The sequence below is a fragment of the Ctenopharyngodon idella genome, chromosome 7 (assembly GCF_019924925.1).
Source record: "Ctenopharyngodon idella isolate HZGC_01 chromosome 7, HZGC01, whole genome shotgun sequence".
Lineage (NCBI taxonomy): Eukaryota > Metazoa > Chordata > Actinopteri > Cypriniformes > Xenocyprididae > Ctenopharyngodon > Ctenopharyngodon idella.
The window spans coordinates 31,863,796-31,890,784 of NC_067226.1; the positions used below are offsets into that span (position 1 = coordinate 31,863,796).

The following is a 26,989-nucleotide window of genomic DNA, read 5'->3' on the forward strand; positions in this document are numbered from 1 at the left end:
AAATCAAAACTGCCTAACGTTACTGAATGAAATGTCAAACCCATGAAGAGGTACAGGACTGTGAAGCTTTAGGGGTGTTGATGGACTCGATCTATTCCATCTATGTTTTGATCATTGCACCGAATCTGATCCGGACGTAGTCTTTGACAAAAAAGCTTTTTGTTTCAACACATTTTTGTGTTGCTTTTTTTTTTTTTTTTTTTAATATAACTTGCCCACATTCAAGTGTTGATAAAAAAAAAAAGAATGCATGAAGCTACTGTAGATATTTTTTTTAATGCAGAGGTTCTGTTCTTTCTTTTGATATGTTCAGATATTCATACAACAAAATATTCTGGGGGCCATCAAAAGTTTTGTGAAAATGTTCATTTAAAAATATGAGAGTATGTGCAGACAAACGCTAACATTAATGATTTAGTAATTCTCTAGTCCATGCAGACCATTAATTGAAATTGCAAAATTAGCTGTAAAAACAGGTTATTCTAAAAGAAACTGTTTTCTTCATAATTTGGCCAGTACGCGGAGGTTAACCAGGACCAATTAGAATGAATTCTAATTAAAGTCCTGAATTTGAATTGAGGAAAAACAAGATGCAGAACATTTTAAGGATGTAAAATTGTAATAAACTGAAATTCAAAGAAATTCACAAATGTAATTATTGTAATTTTCAACTAGAAAAAGAATGCATAAATAAAAAAATAAAATGCCATTGATGGAATTTTCTTGCTTTCCCTGTTTTCCTGAAAGAGTACAGAATCTCCGGATCAAAAAAAGGGGAAATAAAGAGCAGAAACAAGCGATAAAAGCATTGCTTATGCACGTTGTAATCTTTTTTTTGTTTTTTGTTTTTTTTTCTAAATTTTTTGCTCAAAATGTTTTTTTATGAAACTTGCCCACATTCAAGTGCTGATAAAAAAAAAAAGAAAAGCAGCTCTGTTTTTTTCTTTTGATATATTGCATGTTCAGATATTCATACAACACAATATTCTGGGGACCATTAAATTTTAGTGTACATTTAAAAAAAAAATGCCGGTGGTGGCTGGCAACTTTTTAAAAAAACCGCTGGCGGGGAAAGAGTTAATGTAACTTTCAACTAGAATTTAAAAAAAAAAAAGGTCCTAAAGTAATCATGGCGCTTGTCTTTTTCAGAAAATGATTTTTACCACAAAAATATCTATTCACAAATATAGCTGATCAGTTGTTATCAAGCACCTGGTTTGTGTCGGTGTCTCCCTTCATTGAACTTCAGATGAGGTTGGATGAGATGGAAGCCCAATTATGAGCAATAAAAATAGATCAGTTGAATCAGAATCTTTGTGAAGGTGTGCAAAGTCAGAGCTCCATTAAACCTGGCCTGCATTCATTTACAATGCCCTTTTTCAGAGCGGATGCCTTTGTCCTCTCACTCTTTAGCCTGATAAATTCAGCTTGTCATCAAATGTTACCTTGAAACAATGCAATCGAAGTAATTGTGTCCAGAACAATGAAGGTGTACACAGGAGACATCGGCATGGACATATCTTCTTCAGATGTCCCGAGCAGTTCAATGTGAACAGGACACAAAACACGGTCACTGCTGGATACAAATATCAGCAGCCATCGCCGCTAATCTGATGAAGCGGGAGAAATCAGCGGATATTGCAGGAGTACGATAAAACAATTGCTTTTCTCAACTGTATCTTTGAGACAGGTTATTTAAAATGGACACTCTTTTCACTCTTGCATATATAATTGCAGTTTGGCTCTCGCTACAAATTCATATGTGACTTAAACTTAAACTTCCAACATATTAAGTTATAGCTATTTAGGCTAATGTGTTTTTCAAAATTGATCATTTATGCTGTTTTGTTTTAATCGAGGGATATAATGTGGCAATCCAATAAATGTGCCAAAACTGGCACTGCTCAAAATGATATATATTTGCAATGCACTGTCAGGATCTTGTATTTATAGCCTTTGTGATCAAAGGAGCTCAATGTAAATGCTAGTGCACTCACTTCCTTTAAGTATACTGCTACCTGAATAATGCGTGATCCAGCTGCTGTATTTCCCATGACTTATGCCAGAAATCCCAGCAGAAAATATTTCATGATTAATAAATCATACATTTGACATACAAATCATGACATAAGAATTCAAATTTGCCTTTATCTTTATACATAAAAGAGGTCTTTGTACCATTAAAACACCCTGCAAGTTTCATAGCTTAAAATGTCCTCCTCATTATAAGCATTTATTTAAAGGGTACATAACACACAGTTTCGGCCAGTCTCATGTTAATCTTGAGTACCTATAGAGTAGTATAGCATCCTTCATATCTCCGAAGAGTCTTTAGTTTTATCAGATTTATAAAAGACAGATACGCTGTACCGAGTCTTTCCGAGTCAGCCGAGCGCCTGGAGGTGTGCCGCGGGCGAAGCTAAAGAGTCACAAGCACGCACAGCTTTTGCTTTTGCTTGTTTATGAAACCATAAGCTCCGATCCTGAGGGCTCGAGCAGCCACGGAAAAACACGAGATATTCTCCATTCATTTTAACCAATAAAAAATTGATTGCAACTTTCAGACACGACTTTATCCTTATTTTGATAGTTAATTTAAGGCAGTTTCTATGGTTGTTTTAATGACAAATATCGAGAGCGCATCAATGTAATGCGTGAGCACAAAACTCTCAGCTCAACTTAACACTAAGTTTTTTGGGAAGCAAGGTTATCTTTCCCTCACAACCAAAAACACACTTCTTAGGTGACATTGTTGATTTCGTGGTCTAAAAACAAAGTGACAAATCTGTCTCGAGCAAGTCCTGTGCAGTGCTGCCGACGACTTCCGTAAAGCTGAACGAAGCGCGTTGATGGGCGGCTCTTGCTCTCTCGCTCTGGTTAATGTGTGTGCGCGCTCTTCCGGGAGAAGTGCTCATACAAGGAATTCCGTCCTTTATTAGTAATACAGGGCCATACTTGAAAAAAACTTTCCGAAAATTGTACGAACTCTGAAGGAGTATATTTGGCACAGAAATACTCCATCATACATCTAACTCGTTTTTTGAAACTTTGGCCATGTTTAGCAAAACAATCCAACTCTTTAACAGTGTAAATAAGTCAGAATGCATGAAATAGCATTAGACCCCCCCATTTAATCAAGCTCCAAAAACGGCTCGTTTTGATAATACCAGATCTGTGACGTCACACGGGCAACTAGAGAAATACGGACGAATAATCGTACATCATCACAACATAGGCTCCGCATTCAGGCGCTTAACAGCTGACATTTGCATACACTGGATGTGAGCGTTGAGTCAAAAGCAAATAAAAGCCATTATAATCACTGATGCTGTCTACACTGGATACAGTATACAGATGTGTTCAGTGTCTGATGTACTCCATGCACTTGAGTCTGTCGACAACAGGACAAATGGAAGAGTGAAAGAATGTTCGCTTTGACAAGTCCAGTTTAAACATCTCATTTGTGTCTCTGTACAGACTTCAGAAGGATCCCAGCATCGGAAACAAATGGATCGTTCATTTTAATGGCGTCCCAGATCACATCAGAGGATTGTACGTTTGTTCAGAGCATTTTGTTTTGTAAAAGAGGCACTGTGTAATGGAGAGTTTGCAAAGAAACTTCTGTTGAAAGATGAAGCAACTGACTGTATTCTGACAGCATCTGCATCACAAACAGCAAGTAAATGATTTCAATAATACTTTGTCTGTAAATTACTTTTTTTTTTTTTATATGGAAAATGTTTTTAAAACACTCACATGCAATAGAGAGTGGGCATCGATACTGTTTCCTATGCAATGACATTAACCAATCATAACAGTGGCTGTTTACTGACGAGCCGCCCCTTAAAAACTGATCATTTTCCTTGCTCTTTTGAAATAAATGTGTTATGATAACATAATTCTATGCTTTGTGATCTACATGGCAAGGTGAACGAATGTTCAAACAGACAGAAAAGTTAACACTTGGTCTCCAATGTGCAAATGAGATGCTAGAGATTATTCTTGGATCTTGCATATAGGTAAAGCAAAACTCTGTGCTAACCACCAACTGAGATGCTAAGTAGTTCAGGAATGAACTCATGTTGGGTTGAAAAGGGAAATAAATGCAGCAGAACTCAATTGTAATTGCAAAATAGCTTGTGTGAGTCAGTCATATTATGGATTCCTGAAAAGTCAGCATGTCATGGCTCAAGGGACTTGCTTACTTGAAACCGTGCAACAGCTTCCTTTCAAACAATCCTACTGCAGAAGTCTACAAATAAAACCATAATCATGCAAGTACAATTTTTAATTATCAAAATTGTTGTATGAATGAAACTCTAAGGGGGAATTTCACAAAAGCACATCCAAGTCACATTTCACACAAAAATTATACAGCATAAAGAATTAAGCCTGTTTTAAGATTTTTTTTTTCATTGCATTGAGACATTAATGATGATTAAATAAATGTTTCCCCACAAATTACCATAATGCCCAGACATTTTACTTTTGTGTATTTCCATTATTATTTTATTATTACTATATGTGACCCTGGACCACAAAACCAGTCATAAGTCACATGGGTATATTTGTAGCAATAGCCAACAATACATTGTATGGGTCAAAATGATCGATTTTTTTTTTTTTTTTTTTATGCCAAAAATAATTAGGATATTAAGTAAAGATCATGTTCCATGAAGATATTTTGTAAATTTCTTACTGTAAATATATCAAACATTTATTTTTGTGAGTAATATGCATTGCTAAGGACAACTTTATAGGCGATTTTCTCAATATTTTGATTTTTTTGCACCTTCAGATTCCAGATTTTCAAATAATTATATCTCAGCCAGATATTGTCCTATTCTAACAAACCATACATCAACTGAATAAATCTCAATTTTAAAAAATTGACCCTTATGACTGGTTCTGTGGTCCAGGGTTACATATAACAGTAAAATAATACAATACAAATATTTTTATTAAGAATTGAAACATGCAGTATAAAATATTACTGTGTGAAAATAAAACATAAATAATATATTTAAATATTTAAAAATATTGAATAAAAAATATAATTATATTAGATATTTATAGATATAATGACATTGATAAATATCACAATGGAACAGTCTTAACACCTCTAAAATAGTCTTTATCTTATTTATGCTATACATATTATTTCTCACGAACCACTAGATTCTTGCTTTATTGCATATCCTTTATGGATTTGGATTAGTCATGTCTACAAATGTAAACTCAGTATTAACTGGGTGAAACTGGTCTGATAACACATCGCTCTACTGGTTTATATTCTCTATAAAAAAATCATGAGCTGAACCTTGGACCATTTTTATAAGGTGTATCTTTATATAAATGATTCAGCTTACTACAGCCAACGCATTAAGTGCTTTCTAGTAGCTCAAAGCCTGAGAAGTAAAAATATACCCTCTCTTAAGCAGCTAACTGTCATTTAAATATCACACACTCGTCAGATATGGGCACGGCCATGATGGTTATGTATCTACAGCCATAAAGATTTTATGCCATCCATTATGCATAAAGAGTTAATTTATTCATGAGGGCAAAATGTGATTGTCCTCTGCCTTTTGGATTCCTTTTCATAGCCGTCAGTGCACCCTGTGAATAGACCACTGTTTTGTGCCTGGAATATAAATAGACTGTGTGTGTTGATGTGTGCAAGTCTGTGTCCCCATATATCCGATACTATGTGCCATAAATCAGTCAAGGCCCCTTTTAACCTCTAAATTTGGCTAACAAAATCACTTATGTAAAGTGACAAGTATATTTGTTCCAATTAATTACATTAAAGGTCTAAACTAAGACACCATTTGCTCCAGAAAAGTAATAGTCAATGTGGAACTCATCAGTCACAACAGGCCCCAAAAATAGCAAATAAACATATAAATGATCTCATAAATCTTAGCAGGAGCTCTGCGTATTCATTCATGGCCATTTATACAAACAATGGTGTTGGCATTTGTTCTCATGCTCTCTGAAATAAGTGCAAGCTCAGGGTATCCAAAAGTCATCTATTTTTAACACTATTGTGCTTATTCAAATATCTTCACAGTGACTCATATACTGTGCTATATAATGAGGATATACTGCAGGCTATTTAAAAGGCCAAAAGTACACTCTAAAATTGCTGGATTGTTTCAACGCAAATTTGGGTTAAATATGGACAAATCCAACCGTTGGCTGGGGTGAGACCTTTATTTTATCCTTCAGGAATTTGATATTAGAGTATACACTACTATTCAAAAGTTTGGGGTCAGTATGATCATTTTTTTGAAAGAAGTCTCTTATGCTCAGCAAGGCTGCATTTATTTAATCCAAAATACAATAAAAACCTTCAGAAATCATTCTAATATGCTGATTTGATGCTCAAGAAACATTTCTTCTTATTATCAAGAAAGCAGTTGTGCTGCATAATATTTTTGAGGAAACCGTAATAAAGTTTTTTGTTTTTTTCCCCCCCCATGATTCTTTGATAAATAGAAAGTTCAAAAGAACAGCATCTATTTGAAATAAAAACCTTTTGTAACATTATAAATTCCTTTACTGCCACTTTTTGATCAAATTAATGCATCCTTATGGAATAAAAATATTAATTTCTCTTTTTAAAAAAAAAATAAAAAAAATAATGGTATTGTAAACATGGTCAAATTTGTATGGAAGCTTGTTTCCGCCACTGAATAAAAAATAAAAAAGTAATTTCTACTTCTTATCTCACAATTCTTTGTTTTCCTCTCAATTACGAATTTACATCTCGCAATTTTGACTCTTTTTCTCAGAATTGCGTGATATAAACTCACAATTGTGAGTTATAAAGTCAGATTTGCGGGATATAAACCCGCAATTCTGACTTCTTTTCTCATAACTATTAAATAAAAACTCACAATTGCGAGTTATAAATTCAGAATTGCGAGAGATAAACTTCTCAATTTTGTCTTTTTTCACAGAATTGCAAGTTTATATCACAATTCTGACTTTATAACTTGTATTTGCGAGTTTATATCACGCAGTTCTGAGAAAAAAAGTCAGAATCATGAGATGTAAACTCGCAATTGCGAGAAAAAAAGTCACAATTATCTTTTTTTATTCAGTGGCGGAAACAAGCTTCCACAAATTTGATTTCACATCGACTTTGAATTGTATTTTTAGAACCAATCACATTGAAATGAATCGCATCATCAAATAGTGAGACGTGTACTCACAGGTGGTTGGCTTGTTGCAGTTGTGTCCGTGTCGAAAGTACTGCGGGTTCTCGATGACAGGAATGCGACTCATGCCGATCACGACAGCGTCGGGCCCCGCATCGAGAGAGCACGGTGTGACGATACCATGGTTGACATGATGAAGAGGGCTTGCAGAGTCCTCCTCCCCACTGATGACTGCCACTGGACCTGGAGAACAAGCACAAAGTAATGATGAATGTACAAGCAGTGTGAATGTTATAGAGAAGCATTGGAGAGAAAAACAAAAGTATTCTACCTCAACATGACTTTGAATCATTTAAGTCTTTGTATAGAACTAAAAAAGACATTATACTTTAAACATCAGCTAAACAGGATGACTAAACAACCTTAGGCTCATTTCACAAAACAAAACCTTTCGAGTGACTTCACAAGACTACATAGTCATCTAAAAAATGTCATTGAGTTTACTTATTTATTCATTGTGAAATTGACAGTGGTTTAATATCTGAAAATTGCCACCTGGGAGAGAAGACCATTGAGCTGAATTGAAGAATTAGGAAACTGTCGGTAAACATACAATTTTCAAGAAGCCTACCTCAAAACACAACTTCTAAAATCAGTTGTTTGTTCACAAACACACTCAGGGGACCAGTTTGAACATGGGCAACCGAGCAAATCATCAACACAAAGGGACTAAAGTAGCCTACTGCACATTGGTCTCAAATGTTTAAAACCTGTATGTGGTAGTTCAAACACAAAGACAAATATCTGTAAACCCACCCAATGAGCATTATTTCCCCAAATTCATTCCAAGCTGAGCACTTGTCAGGTAATACTTAATGTGAAAATGAATCCTATTTGTCAGAAAACCTGGAATACTGATAATCTAATGAAAATCTCAATAGCAAAACCTAATGAGCTTCCCTATCTACAGGAAAGATAGGGAAAACCCAGAAATAACTTCCGGTTCCATAGTGCCGAAGTTTAAAAGGTTTTTTTTTTTTTTTTTTTTAAATGGCTTTTGGTTAATATCTGAAAATGAATAAATAAATGAACTTTTTTGGACACAGAGCTTGTTTTCAGTAATAGCCCAAAGCCAATGGAAAAATGTCCCTCAGGGTTTTAAATTCAAAAGCATGCACATTTGGAGAAATATTGATGGATTCTCAAATGTTTGCTTCAAATTTCTAGATAGAGGAGTAATATTTGTTCCATTTTTACCCAAAATCAGGCAATGTGAGCATTATGGAGCACTAATCACTCTCATGTAATGTGTGCTTCATTCATACTGGAAGCCGGAGTCGCCCTCACGCAGAAAGTCCACAAGTGAGATTCATAAAGTCATAAATCTTATGACGTTCCTTTAGGAAATCCCTTATATGGACAAAAGCATCCACAGAGATTACTGCAGCTGAGTAAAATGCAAATAGAGATGCAGGCTAACAGGTTAAAATGACTATGTATGTGGAACGGAGTTCATGAATTTCAACAGGCTAACATCTGAAATAATAGTTTTTCAGTAAATCAATAAATCTCACCAACTCTTGTGTCAGTAGCAGGTGAAGAGACCTGTTTTTTCTTCTTCTTTTTTTTCTTTTCTCACCTTGACTGTGTCAGGGTTATGGAGCATCGCCCAGACTTGCTAGGTGTAACCCCCACAAATACAACCCAAGGTGCAAGGTGTGTGAAGTCGTGCCATAACAGCAGAGCCACAGGCAAGACACAATCTCCAGACTGAAAGTGACATGCACAAGTAACATGGCTTGTTTATTTGTATTGGGGTTTTACTAAGGCTAAAACATTATAAGGCATAAGGTTTAAGCCTTACTTATTTGTTTTTAAAGACAACTTTCCAAATTTGACCACAACAGTTTCTTAAAGGCAAAATATGTAAGATTTTAGATTAAAATACCCAAAAACCACTAGAACAATGTTATACATTTTGACTTGTGTACTTACATTATCCCAAATGTTTCCAAGAATGTTTAAATCCAGAGAAATAAGCTATTTTAACCAGGACACGGACCGTGTCCGTGCGTCGCCTACCAATGACATCATACCCACGTTACCCTCAATTTTCGGTTTTATTTTGTAGAAACCAAGACGCTTTAATATATTATGTGTTTTATTAGAAAGGTGAGCAACTGTTTGGATACATTAATCGACAGAAAACTAATCATTGTTATACAGCTCAACACAGTACGTCTTATTGTTTAAATCTCGTTTTCTTGATTTACTGCGAGTACCATGTTTTACCATGCCTAATATCGATCTAGCTTACTGCAGTGTGCAACAAGTGTCTCATAGTAGCCGCCGAGCGAATGCAGAGTAGCATTATAACAACTTTCAACACACAAATGTATCTAATATGATAAACAGAGCTGCTTTACCCCACATACGCTTGACCGGAAGAAACGGAAGCAGTGACTGCGGCATAATAAAAGTTCTGCAGCTCTCCATCCATGTGTCGCGATCGTCTCTCATTAGCAATCGCTCCAGCGGCCTTGTTCAGCTCCCACAGCACTCGGTCCTGCTCTGCTTCATACTACAGTAATGTTAATAATCTCATCCATGAACATGATTTCTGCTCGAGTCCCGTCGGATTCTTTTCCACCGGCTGTAGACGTGAAGACAACACTTCCCATGATTCTGCGAAATCAAGGCGTCATCAAGTTACACCTTTGTTTTGAATAAACGACCTCTAGTGGCGAAAAATTACATATTGTGCCTTTAAGTGCAATCTGGATAAGAATATCTACTAAATGTCTTAAATATAAATATACATTGATGTCAGATTGGTGAAGTTCTGCAATCTTCTCGTCGCGTTTCTCTGAACTAGTGAAGTCTTTACACTAGCTCGTGGTGACAACACGTAGGTTAAAGTAAACACACCCCATAAACAGAACCACACATCTTTATGTTTGACATTTAGGGTCCTAGTGAGAAATGCTGCTTCTTGGCGCAAAGTAAATCTGAGAGTTCAATTTTAAACATTTCACTGTAACTCTTGGTGTTTCCCGTCAAATCTCACTCTGAGGGATACATACCACCGTTATTGATGGTCCTTCATGAAGTAGGCTATGGAAAATGTATGACTCCTCCATTGGGCCGATCATTTATTTTGTTTACGATTGTATAAATAGCTTTGGGAGACAAGCAGGAGCATATTTTATTAAACTAGAATGTTAAACCATATGATTCATATGAGCTTATTCTGTCTTTAGCTACTGGCGTTAATGGGCTAAATCGGTAACACTTTAGTTTAGGGTCCAATTCTCATTATTAACTAGTTGTTTATTAGCATGCATATTACTAGGATATTGGCTAGTACTTATAAAGCACATATTCATGACTTCATCCCTTAATCTTACTCGATACCTAAACTTAACAAACTACCTTACTAACTATTAATAAGCAGTAATTAGGAGTTTATTGAGGCAAAAGTCATAGTTAATAGTTAGTTAATAGTGAGAATTGTAAATAAGTGTAAATAAGTGTACTTTATTTATTGCATTAAGAAAATTAAGCACATTTTAATATCAATTACTATTTTTGTGACATTGTTTTCATGACAATTTAGCATATTTCAACATATTCTCATTTTTTCAATTTATTCTCAATGGTAATTGTCATTACATAGCATGAAATACAAAAACAACAAATACTACCATGAATACTACATTAACTTTTTTATATTAATGACTTTTGGGAGAAATGTGATTAATTGTCATAAAGAGGGCTTATAAATGAATGGAATGAAGTCATGCAAAACAAAAAAGAATCATGAAAAATTATGTTTGTCTTTGTATAGTACAACCACATCAGTTCTCAAACAATATGTAAACAAAGGTAAACAAAAGATATAGTTGCAGAATGTTCTTAACTTAATGGTCAAGAACATTATCATTATGCAACTATATTGAAGAGCCTAAAAACCAGAATCATAGTAGACATGACTAACTTGACAAGAAAAAACTAAGGCTCCATGTACATCAGAAAAGCTAAGCAAGCACCGTACAAGCATTGGCTCAGCTTGATTCCTGGCCTACACTAGCACACAATCTCCTGAAGTGAACTGCAATGAAAAAATAAAGAGCCACTTTCATCAGCCAGACTCCAACCATTTAAACAGAGGGAGGTGGGATAAAAATTGATAATGTTGCATCATCCTGGGCAGTGGGTGGTGGGCCACGATTGAGCAGGTGCCATTAAATATTTACCTTTTATTACAGAGTCGCAGGGAGCACACAAAAACATGTGATCATTCAGATACTGACAGTAAGACTGCTATCGATCAGGCTATGTTGCGGCCCCATGACTTCACTGATCCAACAGTGCAAAGAGAACTCTGTTCAACGAGCCATATACAAAACACACAGCGGCAAGCAAATGCAGCGAAAATAGATTTGGACTGTTCAGTGCTAGCGCTGTAGTTCGTACTGTACTGTATGAACTGGCTGCATGTACTGTAGACTAAATGTCTGCAACATATTGATTCTAAATTTTGCAAATGATCTGATAAAGCAGACTATTTAAGGTTTTATAGATATCTGTTATAATTCTGTATAATTCTAGATAGCAAATTTACCACTGACTTAGTGACGCGACATTTACTACACTGACACTCTTAGAAAAAATAGGTTCAGTGGGGTTCTATATAGAACCCTAGGGTTCTTGACTCCATTTTAAAGAACGCTTTATGCCAAAAAGGTTCTATACAAGGAGAAATGTCTTAATTGATTGCCTAATACTGTCATGTTTAATGGGTTATTTCAATTTCTTCTAGTGATAAAGTATATTTATGAGCCATTTAATTGGTAAAGTTTTATAAAAGTCAAAGTTAATGAATTAAAATGACATTGTAATGATCACGATTGGAACCACTAAAAGGAAGTTCTATATAAAACCTTTTCTTCTAAGAGTGTATGTTGCGATAACATACTACTACACTGTCCTACAAAGACAAAACACAGTGACCATGTCCAACAATTGTTAACATGACCTTGAATCTAAAATGGCAGTTTTTATTACTGAAATTTAAGTTAAGTTAAGCATGGTCATGTGGCAACAACACAGCATACTACTGTTTGAAACATTCATACGACATGCATCGTTTTAAATACTATTTTTATCAAATTAAAAGCGCTAAATTCACTGTAAACCACGGCTTCACTGGGGTTATTGCTTTTATAAAATGGTTAGACCACCGTTATTGATGAGATTGTCCTCCTCCAAAGCACCTTATTGCAACCTATATTTATGTTTTAAAGTCATGCGCCCTCTAGCTGGCGTAAAAATAATGACAGTGTTGTGTTGCGTCTGTCGTCATGAAATGGTTGGAGGACATGTTGGAGGACATGGTTGGAGGACATGTTGTTATTGATGATCCTTCCTGAAGAAGGCTATGGAAAATGTATGACTCCTCCATTGGGCCGATCATTTATTTTGTTTACGATTGTATATTTTATTAAACTAGAATGTTAAACCATATGCATCATATAAGCTTATTTTGTCTTTAGTTACAGCCGTTAATAGGCTAAATCGGTAACACTTTAGTTTAGGGTCCAATTCTCACTATTAACTAGTTGTTTATTAGCATGCATATTACTAGGATATTGGCTGATTATTAGTACTTATAAAGCACATATTAATGCCTTATTCTGCATGACCATATTCTACATCCCTTAATCCAACCCAATACCTAAACTTAACAACTATCTTTCCTACAAAGACAAAACACAGTGACCATATCCAACAATTTTACACATGACCTTCTTGAATCCAAAATAGCTGTTTTTATTACTGAAATATAATTTGGATGCCACTTGTTGAACTGAACATGGTCATGTGGCAACACCACATGGCATACTACTGTTTGAAATATTCATTCGACATGCATTGTTTCACATACTATTTTTATCAAATTGAAAGCACTGTAAACCACGGCTTCACAGGGCTTATTGCTTTTGTAAAATGGTAAGTCCATAAGAATATTTATTTTAATGAGGTCACAGGTATATGTTTGTATAGTAATTTACAATGGCTTTGAACAAGGCTAAACCAATCAGAATCAAGGACCGGAACTATCCATTTTGTAATAATAATATCAATCAATCTCAGTTTATGGGATGCATTAACTTGAGTGTGTGGTTTATTGTTGGCTATTATGGTAATCAATGTAAACCTCTATGAGAATCTGACGGATGATAGAACATAGACCTTTCACTAGCAATAAAATAGAGCCTGTTTTATTTTAGCCAATCTCAATCAGGTTCTTCAATTAGTCAAGAACACAACCACCAGTCAATAATGTAGTCAACAGAGCCAACAACTGATTATACCAAGGTTTGAAGCAAATACATTACCCAAAATTAACATTTTGGAGTACTTTCCTATGGTGTGTGAAATGATTAAATATAAAAAATATATATAAAATATCTGTATTTTGCTTCTCTATTTTCTTTATATATATATATATATATATATATATATATATATATATATATAATGACAATGGGATTCTTTAACTGATTTCTCCTTGCATATTGGTGACAAATAGTGATGTGCAAATTTCTCTGTAAAACTGAACTTATTACAAAAAAAAAAAAAAACAGACCCAGAATAGGGATTTTGTTCCTCATAAATTCATTTTGGTGGATTAATGTGGAAAAAAAAAAACTTGATTATATCCCAGTGTGATAATGCATGTTTATAGATAGTTTGTATGTCTTGAATCCTAATGAATTTACAGACAAATGAATGCAGGGTGCCAAGTTTGGTTCTTCACTGTGTCTGTTAGGCCTGAAGGGAAGGAAATCTCATCAATAACCACAGACAATTATAATCTCCTGAAGCTCCCCAGACCAAAGCACCAGCGTGGGTTCAATCACAACCCTAAGAGTCTAGGAAATACATCTGCAAATACCGTGGCAAACAGAGAGCTGAGGTACACAACAGCTAATCTTAAATATGCAGTACAGATAATCACAGAGGTGAGCCACTGTCACCTAAAATCTGGGTTAGCATAATGGGCTCAATCAGACACAGTGCTGGAGGCAAGAATGTAATTATTGTCTGATTCTCCTCAAGTCTTGCCGCATACGGTTATGTAACATGTATCAAATCAGCATTTCTTTTTAGCTCTCCAGTTTTAAATGCTAGATAGAATTCCACGGGTAGTCCAAGAGGTTTATTAAAGCCTAAGAAAACACACAAACACACACACACACACACACACACACACACACACACACACACACACATATATACAGAGAGAGAGAGAGAGAGAGAGAGTGCAAAACGCTTAATTTAATAATTAATTAAAAATAAAAGCATTTTTGTTTTCATGTGTCTGTGACCTTGTTACGGTGTCTAGATAGGGGGATTCAACACTCTTTGCTCATCAAAGGCAAATATGAGAAATATTTAATTTAGATTCATGTAGCTATTTACAGTGAATTACTGGAGTTTTGACTAGTAGTTGCAGACATTACATTATTGGAGAAATTAATATATTAAAGCATTTTGTTTTTATAATTCATGATACCAAACACTCAGAAATTCACCACAAATCAAAAGACAGAACAGAGAAATAACTAAATAAATAAAAATACATTTCAATAAAGCACCCACCCCCTTATTCTCTGTACCATAATGAAAAAGTACTTATTTTAAGAAAATTGTACTGTAATTTATGCTGACTTCAATTTAAAAATTTTAATTTAGAAATTTAATCAAAGTTTTTAATCTTATTACAGTAATCAAATCAATATCTATCTATCTATATACTATATAAATACACTGAACAAAATTATAAACGCAACACTTTTGTTTTTGCCCCCATTTTTCATGAGCTGAACTCAAAGATCTAAGACTTTTTCTATGTACACAAAAGGCCTATTTCTCTCAAATATTGTTCACAAATCTGTCTAAATCTGTGTTAGTGAGCACTTCTCCTTTGCCGAGATAATCCATCCACCTCACAGGTGTGGCATATCAACATGCTGATTAGACAGCATGATTATTGCACAGGTGTGCCTTAGGCTGGCCACAATGAAAGGCCACTCTAAAATGTGCAGTTTTACTGTACTGGGGGGGTCCGAAAACCAGTCAGCATCTGGTGTGACCACCATTTGCCTCACGCAGTGCAACACATCTCCTTCGCATAGACTTGATCAGGTTGTTGATTGTGGCCTGTGGAATGTTGGTCCACTCCTCTTCAATGGCTGTGCGAAGTTGCTGGATATTGGCAGGAACTGGAACACACTGTCGTATACGCCGATCCAGAGCATCCCAAACATGCTCAATGGGTGACATGTCCGGTGAGTATTTTGGCCATGCAAGAACTGGGATGTTTTCAGCTTCCAGGAATTGTGTACAGATCCTTGCAACACGGGGCCGTGCGTTATCATGCTGCAACATGAGGTGATGGTCGTGGATGAATGGCACAACAATGGGCCTCAGGATCTCGTCACGGTATCTCTGTGCATTCAAAATGCCATCAATAAAATGCACCTGTGTTCGTTGTCCATAACATACGCCTGCCCATACCATAACCCCACCGCCACCATGGGCCACTCGATCCACAACGTTAACATCAGCAAACCGGAAAAAAATAGGCCTTTTGTGTACATAGAAGAGTGTACATTTATAATTTTTACATTTATAATTTTGTTCAGTGTGTGTGTGTGTGTGTGTGTGTGTATATATATATATATATATATATATATATATACATACACATACATACATACAGTACCGGTCAAAAGCTTGGGAACATTACTATTTTTAATGTTTTTGCTCATCAAGCCTGCATTTATTTGATCAAAAATACAGAAAAAAGCAGTAATATTGTGAAATAATTTTACAATTTAAAATAATGGTTTTCTATTTTAATATACTTTAAAATATAATTTATTTCTGTGATGCAAAGCTGAATTTTCAGCATCATTACTCCAGTCTTCAGTGTCACATGATCCTTCAGAAATCATTCCGATATACTGATTTATTATCAATGTTAAAAATGTAATAAAATAGTTAAAAATAAAATAGTAAGGTTTCCAAACTTCCAATTTTTGACCGGTAAAAATCTTAGTCAAGGTTTCTTGCATAGCCGGGTTTACTTTTTAATTGGTACATCAAACTGTTTAGTTTAAAAGCATCAAGAATTTTTGTTCCCAATATGACCTTTTTAAGGATAAGTTTTATGAGAAGCAGCACTATTCTAAACAGCACTAATGACAAACTTCAATGTTATGCTTTATTCAAAGAGACAGCATCTGATGCATTTAAATCATTCCTACACTTATCAAACATTCACACTGTGTTTTCTTAATTCCTGCTCTTTCAGATGTCATATAAATACTCGATGAGGGGGCTTTGGAGCACTGAATGCTGCCTGAGGCTTATCACTGTTTGAGAGAAAGCAAACAGCTCTTGTTAGAATTTCAATAAATTCTGTCCATAACCCGTTCAGTTTCTTTCTTACATGAGGCAGAATATCCTCCAGCAATCAGTGTGCTGCTGAACGATAGGAACGTTTTTGAAGTCATTTTGTTATGCACGAATCAAGAGAAATATCTGTATCTCTTGCTTAGGATGTGTCCATCTGTGATTGCGGTATTAGTTCTCAGAAAGACGCTCTGCTAATGCCTGTGATTGACATAAGTGGGCAGCTTTTTGTGCCACTTAAAGTTCCTGCCGTTCTGGAAACACTAACCAACACTGGTCTGATTCATCAAGTTCTTGAGGATGCAACATAATTCATGCTTTTTCTTTAAGTGATTTCCAGAAACCTCATGTCCCAGAGGGGGTAATTACTGTAGATTGTCACTAAGACTGAAGACCAAATAGGATCCAGTAATACATAATATAACAGTAATGAATCGCTCAAAATTCCTCTTTATTTTTACATATCTGCCATAATGTTGTAGCCATAACGAGTCGCTACGGGTTTGCGTGTTGCTTCGGTCTTGACTGACAGATGGGCATTCTGACACCGCTTGCTTGCTAACCACGATTCACTCTTTTGTTGTTGTTGTAATTATTCTGCCCACTGTAAAAATAAGGCTACAAGGAGAAACACAGACAAGTATAGGCTACTTTGGGCTTCGGCTGCGCGCTTAAATGAACAAAATGTCAGTCTCTGTGAGTTTTTATTTAGACGCAGTCAGTTAAGTGAACATAAACAGTTAGGAAAGTAATCGAATGCTTGTCAGTATATTAGATCTGTGCAATGTGTACATTTCAGTCTTAAAATGACAGCAGCCTAATAAACCCGCTGCTGTTTCTGTCATTTAATGTTAATCAAACAACAAAAGAAAATGAGAGAATCATTCACTGTTCTTCACTGAATAACAGTTTAGTAACTTTAATAAGAATCAATGTATATTTAATTAATACAGTGAAGCAGGGCCATAACCACCATAGGCATTGAGGGGGACAAATCCCCCCCAGTAATGGCCAAATTGTCCCCTTCTTAATGCTGCTCTCCATTACCCACCACTGTGTGTTGTTAGGATGGCAGGCAGTTTAAAAATGTACATTTTTAGGCTGGTTTGCCTCAGCGGTCTAACAGCACTCGTCAATGTCAAAATGATGACCAATCAGATCAAAGAAGCTGGGGCTTACAATTCACTGAAGACAAGTGTGAATTCCAACGCGACGCTTTACAGTGAAAGAGTGCATGTGTGGAAAGATATAAGTAGATAAACATTTAATATTCGACAACCGTTTTACGATGGATGTGTTTAACGACCCACAGTAACATACAGTGATGCAAACTGCTCAACTTTTTTATGGAATTTCTCCATTTTGAATTGAAAATATGCTATAATTTAAATTATGTCATTCATAACTGAATGTGATGAGACAAGGGATGTTTTTTTTACATTTTTACATATTAGACATACAAACAAGAGTGAATGTGTGCATATTAAATTATTTAAATATATTATTTGCAAAGAGTTTAAATAGACTACTATAGGCTATAATTAGACCTAGAACTTTTTACCGTTATTGTTTCTTCTTTATTCCCTTAAATCCCTTTTAATCTTTTAATTATTTAATTTCTTTGGTCTTACAGAAATTAGTAGGCTAAATTGTTTTATTTCATTCATTTCTTTTTTTTCTGTTGTATTTGTGCTATTGTTTTTGTCATTTAATTTTTTATTGTATTACTGAAAGTTGTAACTCACTGTTTGTTGACAGTGAAACTGCTCTGAAAAGGGTTATTTTTGGGTTTTTCAACCGGATCTCATGGGAAAACATACCTATTTTACAAGGTGGCGATTTCGTATGATTTCGTACAATTTGGTTTGTACAAAAATGTATGATTTTTAAATGAATCTCATTATGAAGGACCACCCTTAACCCCGTCCCTAAACCAACCTATCACTGGGGTTTAAACAGATCATATGAAAATGTACAAATGAATTCACACAAATTAGCCACCAATTCAGCAAAATGCAAAATAGTTACGAATTGCCGTTAGACTATGTTGGATTTTTATGAACGCGCTGAATGGGGCCCCTGACAAAGTTTTGCTAGGGCCCCTAGAAGTCTAGAACCAGCTCTTATAGCCAGCATCTCTTTCCAGTTTTGTTTGTTTGTTTGTTTGTTTGTTTAACAAAGATGAAGCTAAAAGAAAAAAAATATGAGTGTTGTTTTTTACAGTCCGAATAGATGGAAGAATTTGCATTTCTGGAGTGATCTGGATCTGCGGTCAGTCTCATTTTACAATTGAATTGTGTCATTTAAAAAAAGATGTGAATTGACTATAAAGCTCTCAGTAAAACCATGCAGCACTAAAGTCGTATTAATGATAAGTAGTGTTCAATTTACTCTTATTTATGTACTGCATATTGATTTACCATTTTATGAAACTATCATAGTTGGTTAAATTAAGTCCATATGCCCCCCCGTTTTTTTTACATTTAAGCCCCTGCGTCTGAGGAACTCTCTGCACGTTCCTGGTCCTTTTAACTGTTCGCTCTTGTTATTCATGTTGTCAAAGGCTAAGGGCAAAAGGAAAAAAAATCTGACACTACGAATATTCCCGTTGTTTGATCAAAATAAGAGGAAGATAAGAGCTTTACGTTCTCAGACACACAGTGTGTGCTGACATTTTTTAAAAGCAAATTGTGATCTTTAAAAAAAGCAACTTCCTCCCACATCTGGGATTAAAACGATTATAGACTATTTTCGTGGTGTGTGATTCTGAGAGCACAGTGATTTCTGTGCTGTTTAACAAACACTAGAGCGCTGGAAATAAGACTGATTTGCATTCGCCCACTCATCTACAGTGAACATGACGCGTTCTCTGAGGGATGACGCTGGTGCTCAGAACATGGCAGACGGTGTTTTTGAGATGTACAGTGAAAGGCTACAAGTGTTCTCCTAGCAGATCAACTGGAAAAATGACTCTGTCTTTGACTAACGTCTGAGATACGTGACTCTTCTCATGCCTTCAGCAGATCCTAAATATGCTGAAAAGAAAACATTAGATTTGGGAGTTGCCAAGGATCCCACAAATGCAATATTATCACAATACGCCATAAATTGTGCAAATTATCCTGTCTGGCAGGACAGCAATTTAACCCTGGTGACCAAAAAAATGACACATTTATTTTCTTTAAGCAGATGCTTTTATCCAGAGCAACCTACAGTACGTTTACTACATCGACAATTGCCTTGGTGCAACTGGGGTTAAGTGCTTTACTCAAAGGCACAATGGTGATACTTCATGGCTCTGATCTTCTAGGGCTCAAACCAGCCTTTTATCTACTATGAAAGCAATACATTTAGAATTGGAATTAATGATAGAGTCTTACTGATAGAGTTCCAATATAATTTACTTTCTTTAATTAAACACAACACGTCCTCATGACGGTGACCCGTTGGTCAGATGGCCTTAATTCAATGAACTCCTATTTCAAGAAGAGTCACCATGCACCTCATTTTTCAAGTTTAAACTGGATGCACTGTGGGATTTTTTTTTACTGTCCTTTACGTTTCTTGCTTCTCAGATTGTACAAGACTCAGCACAAAGGCAATTAATCAGCCGTTGGTGAGCATGCCACACTATGTGACCTGCAAATTTAGTCTCAGAAGAGAAAATCGTGGCAAGAATCATACAGTGTGCACCTGGCTTTAAGCTAATAGGCAAGCTTTGCTCTGTTGAGGTTGCCTAATCTGTGAAATTACTTTTACAATTGTTGCTAATTATCATGCTCAATGAGTAAAAATTGGCTGCATTTGTTCCCACTGGAGCAGAAAAGCAGCACTAAGACAGATTAAGTTAGAAAAGCTGTGACATAAGAACAGAAGTCTTTTAGAAACGAACACTCATCTAAACCTTGGCCTTTTGGGTGCTGACTAATTCTGCAGTCATTAATTAATGCAGGACATGTATTATGGAACCTCTTAGATGCCATGCATTTTTTTTCTTATTTTTGTCTTTATCAAGACAATTTTCTTTAGATCTCTACACTGTAAAAAACGACTTTTTGAAGTTGGTTATTGGAGTGTTTTACAAGAAAATACTATTTCAGTGTTTCTTCTTCAAAATTCCATGTTCAATTCAATTCACTTGTGAAATTCACAAGAAATTCGTTTCAGTGTAAAGTACAAAAATTGTATTCTCTCATTGTTTGGTCTTGAGGTACAAAAGCCATTTCTAAATACAATACATGTACACTATCATTCAAAAGTTAAATTATTTTTTAATGTTTTTAAAAGAAGTCTCTTCTGCTCACCAAGGCTGCATTTATTTGATCAAAAACAGTAATAACATGAATTATTACATTTTAAAATTACTATTTTCTATTTGAATATATTTAAAAATATAATTTATTCCTGTGATCAAAGCTGAATCAATGATATTAAAAATGTCTTTATTGTCACTTTTAATTAATTTAATGCATCTATGCTAATGTTGGGATTATGTTTTGTTTAGTTTAGTTTAGTTTGCAATGTCTTTTCGTTCCTATGTGTTTGTTTCTTGTGCTTCAGTTCAGTTTAGCCTTGATTGTTTTCTAGTTAATTTTCTTGGTTACTGATTATATTTCCCTTGTTAACTCAGTGTATAAGTACTCTGTTTTGTTCTGTTCCTTGCATATGGTATTGCATAAGTGCGGTTAACGTGTTTATTCTGCGTAATTTTGTTCCTGCATTAAAGGTGCAGTAAGCGATTTCTGAGGGTGTGTTCACACTTGTCATGTTTGGTTCAATTTAAACAAACCCTGGTGCTCTGTTAGTGCGGTTCATTTTAACGTGTGAATGCTGCCATCTGAACCCTGGTGCGCGCCAAACAAGCAGTTTCCAAAGTTTCCAAACTAACTCTGGTGCGGTTTGAATAATATATGAACGCAACACGGACCAAAGACATGTAAACGAACCAAAAACAGGAAGATGAGACTTTAAAAAGGACAGAATCCTCACGCATATCGGTTTTTGTCATAGTCATGAGTTTGCCCATCACAGGCATCAGACGCGCGTCTCCACGCAGCAGATCGTTTGTGTGTGTGACAGAGGGACTCCCGCCGCTGTTTTGACTCCTTTACACGTTTTATAAGCTCTTCATGAGTTCCCAGCTGGCCAAACGAACCGAACTACAAGTGTGAACACACCCTGAGAAACGCTGTTGATATTGGAAATCACCAAAACAAACACACCCCTACCCAAAAGGATCACACCTCTATCTTGATAGCTCCACCCCCAAATTCATGAACATGCTATGCAGCACAGGCACCTCCCCCTTCATGAGTGTATACGCCCTTACTGCTGATTGGCTACAAGTGTGTTTTGGTGCTCAGTCTAATCCACTTTCAACAGCATTTCTCAGAAATCGCTTACTGCACCTTTAAAGACTATTTGAGTGAATTCCTGACTCCATCGTGTTGAATTCAACCAAACAACTGTGACAGCTAAGTAAAAGTGTTAATTTATTTATTTATATTTATTTATTTATTTATTTATTTTAAATAAAAAAGAATGGTAATGCACTTCAGCATTATGGAAGAGTGAATTCATTTTTCCTTTGATCACTCAAGCTGAAATATCTGTGTTTGTCAGTGATAGACCACTTCCAAATCAGTGCCGACACTTGAGAATGAGGCTACAACTTTATCATCGTACACACTACAGTGATTCTGAACATGTTGACAGTTTCATTTCCAGCCAAACCAAGTCTGCATGCTTACAAAATGATGTTTGATAACTGCTAATTATATGTTTTGTGCCTGAAAAATACAGAGAACAATAATAATGCATGACCTCCCATGGCATTCTCACAACATAAAACATGTTAATTTTAAATTTATTTATTTATTTATTTATTTATTTATTTTTTGCTAACAAGTAATATTTCAGTGCAAAAAAGTCCAGACAAAAAGTTATTTATGCAAAAATTGACATTAAAGTGACATTGTATTATATAATTACACTGCTTGAAATGAAACACTGTATTCATATTCCTTTGTTCTAAACTTCTGTTAAGTCAGCCTGAACCACATAAGATACAGGCTCCATTCAAACATGTATGTATATATACATATATATATATACAGTGCCCTCCACTAATATTGGCACCCTTGGTAAATATGAGCAAAGGTGGCTGTGAAAATAAATCTGCATTGTTTATCCTTTTGATCTTTCATTCAAAAAATTCACAAAATTCTAACCTTTCATCAAAGTAAAACAATTGAAAGTGGGTGGAAACTCACATTATAAAATAAATGTTTTTCTCCAATACATGTTGGCCACAATTATTGGCACCCCTAGAAATTCTTATGAGTAAAATATCTCTGAAGTATATTCCCATTCATACTGACATTTTTTTTTTAGCACACCAGGGTGACTAGGAGCATGAAATTGTCCAGCCATGACTTCCTGTTCCACAGGAGTACAAATATGTGTAAACACAAAGGCCAAATTTCCTTAATCATCCGTCACAATGAGTAAAACCAAAGAATATAGTTCTGATGTGCAGCAAAAGATTGTTGAGCTTCACAAAATACAAAATGGCTATAAGAAAAAAATTTACGCATTGAAAATCCCCATTTCCACTATCAGGGCAATAATTAAGAAGTACTCTCCAAGGATCACAACTGGAGAATTGCAGAGATTAGTTGAGTCTTGAGTCTCAGAAAGCCTAACAAAAATTATCAAACAGCACCTACATCCCTACAAGTTGTTCGGGAGGGTTTCAAGAAAAATCCTCTGCTCTCATCCAAAAACAAACTCCGGCATATTTAGCTGTCAGACAAGACTGGAACTTCAAATGGGACCGGCTTCTATGGTCAGATGAAACTAAAAAAAGAGCTTTTTGGCAGCAAACCCACCAGATGGGTTTGGTGCACACATGGATAAAAAGTACCTCATGCCCACGGTTAAATATACTGCTGGATCTTTAATGTTGTGAGCCTATTTTTCTGCTGGAGGTCCTGGACATCTTGTTCAGATACATGGCATCATGGATTCTATCAAATACCAACAGATAAAAAATCAAAACCTGACCACTTCTGCTAGAAATCCAATAATGGGCCGTGGTTGGATCTTCCATCAGGACAATGATCCAAAACAAACATCAAAACCAACACAAAAATGTGTCACTGAGCACAAAATGAAGCTTCTGCCATGGCCATCCCAGTCCCCTGACCTGAACCCTAAAGAAAATGAGTGGGGTGAACTGAAGAGAAAAAGCACCAACATGGAGCTGGGAATATGAAGGATCTGAAGAGATTCTGTATGAAGGAATGGTCTCTGATCTCTTGTCAGGTGTTCTCCAAACTCATCAGGCATTATAGAAGAACACTCAGAGCTGTTATCTTGGCAAAAGGACGTTGCAGTAATTGGGTGCCAATAATTGTGGCCGTGAACTAGAGAAAAACATTTATTTCATAATGAGCTTTTCCCCCCATTTTCAATTGTTTTACTTTGATGATAGGTTAGAATTTTGTGAATTTTTTGAATGAAAGTTGAAAAGGATAAACAATGCAGATTTATTTTCACAGCCACCTTTGCTCATATTTACCAAGGGTGCCGATATTAGTGGAGGGCACTGTATATACATATACTCGGGTGTCTTATTACTACAAACCGTATACTTTTTAAGAAAGTAAAGAATAAAGTTCAAAAATCTCCCAGTGACATACATTGATAGAATGTTTAGTATTTAAATATAACATCTATATCTTTTTTATATCATATCTGCATTTTGAATTACAGTTGGTCTTGTTTCTGTCATCTGTTTGAATACTGAAATCTGATTCCTTCAAGAAATGCAAATCATCCTTCATATTTAACATATTAAAACAATAAGGCTTAAGATGTGTAAAATAACACAGACTCTGTGATTCTGCACTGCGACAGTTGTGTTCAGACCACTGACATTATAAGCATTGTGGAGCCTCTATTAAATTAAGTGACCTATCAGTGGATGCAGATAACTGGTGAGGGGGAAACACAGACTTGATTCGGTGTGGAAAAGAAATGATTTCTCCATCCCAACAGCACTTTTCACTATCACGTCCCCCTCTCCTGTGACAACCGTGACAACACACCATGACGATCACAGAAATTGCCTATTATAGATGACAGTTCCGCTAAAGTTAATGCACAAAATGCCCCCATGTTTTCAAAAACGTATTGCACAGGTCAGACAGAGAGTCTTTGGAAGAATAGTATATAGAGTGTGGATAATCAGGACATAAATGCATATATGTATGTATGTATATATATATATATATATATATATATATATATATATATATATATTTAACAACTGTTTTTAACATTGATAATATTAAGAAATGTTTCTTGAGCACCAAATTACCACATTAGAATGATTTCTGAAAGATTTTAAAATTTACCTGAGCTGAAACACTTATTAATTAATCCTTTTAAATATTTAAGAGCACACAACCACCAATTGGAAGTCCACTTTGTCTGATCGACCAATGTGGAAATTTTGCAACACTTTTCCACAATTTATTCAGAGACTATTTTAGTGTCTTTTCTGATTTATAATGCATATAATTTTGCAGCACACTTTGGATTGCACTGCACCTTATAATCAATAACCTCTTACTGTATCAAATATAGCTAGGTAATTGTGATGAAGGGAAAGTTGCCTCAAGTGGCAGAGCAAGCTATAATATGAATGCTTTAAAGTGACATGCACAATAACTGATCTCATTCTGAAGCATTTGCTCTAGTCTAATCCAAAGTATCTCTTCTGGTCCAAGTTACAGCTGAATATTTCTCCTCACCTAGAATGATCCAGAAGCACAACCCCAAAATAATCTAAACATGTAATGAGAATTCTGACCTTGGACTGAATGTTCTACAACAATATCATCTCACCAAGTCCATAATTACCTGCACACAAACTGTTTTTTGTATAATCTACATGTTCTCACCCCAATAATTATCAAAGCACGTCCAGAATGTGTCAGCTTCTATCATGTTTAATGGTGTTAAAGCAAGAGGGACTGAGCCATTTCACTGGCGTGAAATTGATTTAGTGCACTGCCTTTAGGGGACCGATAATGACCCCTCATCTCTGCATGACACACACCTTCATCTCCATTTCATACAGCCTTAAGAGGGTGAGAACGGGCGTTTATCAATGTCCCCTATTCCCTATAATAGAGTTCAGATGGGCAGTATCTGTCTGGTGAATAGCATTGAGAGGCTAAGTGTTTTTACTATGTAGTACTTATGTTGGAAAAAGAGGTTCTTTTTTACAGCAGCTCAATCACAGAGAAGCATAGCCTACCCACAGGTAACTACAAACACAGACCATTGCAAATATATATATATATATATATATATATATATATTTACCAAGGTTATACGTAATTCAGGACTGAACTGAGAATGCCATTTAAACTCCTGAATTTGAATTTAATTTGAATTGAGGAAACAAACAGGACACATAATTGTAATTCAAATTTCAAAGGAAACAGAATTAAAATTAATTCAAATTAATTTTGAATTGAAAATGAACTGACAGAAATTTTTAACCAAATAAAGTCCATCAATTCTGTTGGAAAGTTTTTAAAAGTTTAAAAAGCATGGATGGAGGGACAGATGGACGGACGGATGGATGGATGGCAGATGGACGGATGGATGGACGGACAGATAGATGGACAGTTGGGTAAACTGATGGATATATATGAATGGATGGATGGATGGACAAACAGACAGTTGGATAGACTGATAGATGGATATATAGAGATGGATAGATGGACGAACAGACAGACGGATATGGATGGATGGACAGGTGGGTAGACTGATAGATGAATATATATAGAGATGGATGGATAGATGGATAGAAAGACAGTTTGATAGACTGATAGATGATATATAGAGATGGATGGATGGATGGATGGATGGACTTATATAGATATGAATGAATGGAGGGATGGATGGATTGATGGATGAAAAGACAGACAAACAGTTGGATAGACTGATAGATGGATATATACTGTAGAGATGGATGGATGGATGGACAGACAGTTGGACAGACTGATGGATGGATATATACTATAGAGATGAATGGATGGATGGATTGATGATGGATGGACAGGCAGTTGGATAGACTGATGGATGGATAGTGGATGGATGGATGGATGGATGGATGGACAGTAGGGTAGACTGATGGATGGATATATAGAGATGGATGGATAGACAGACAGACAGTTGGATAGACTGATAGATGGATATATAGAGATGGATGGATAGACAGACAGACAGTTGGATGGATGGATGGATGGATGGATGGA

General features: G+C 35.6%; 1 protein-coding gene and 1 long non-coding RNA gene across 2 annotated transcripts in view; one reads left to right on the forward strand and one right to left on the reverse strand.

The window, feature by feature from the left end:
* The window catches only part of LOC127516400 (uncharacterized), a 102,678-nt gene extending 97,583 nt beyond the window's left edge, over positions 1–5,095 (forward strand). The window contains exon 4 of the long non-coding RNA XR_007930983.1: positions 3,478–5,095. This is a non-coding gene — a long non-coding RNA (uncharacterized LOC127516400). The remainder of the gene's footprint in view (positions 1–3,477) is intronic.
* The window catches only part of ntrk3b (neurotrophic tyrosine kinase, receptor, type 3b), a 146,526-nt gene that overhangs the window by 25,720 nt on the left and 93,817 nt on the right, over positions 1–26,989 (reverse strand). The window contains exon 12 of the mRNA XM_051900980.1: positions 7,221–7,409. Within this exon, the coding sequence (XP_051756940.1) occupies positions 7,221–7,409 (189 nt within the window). The remainder of the gene's footprint in view (positions 1–7,220; positions 7,410–26,989) is intronic.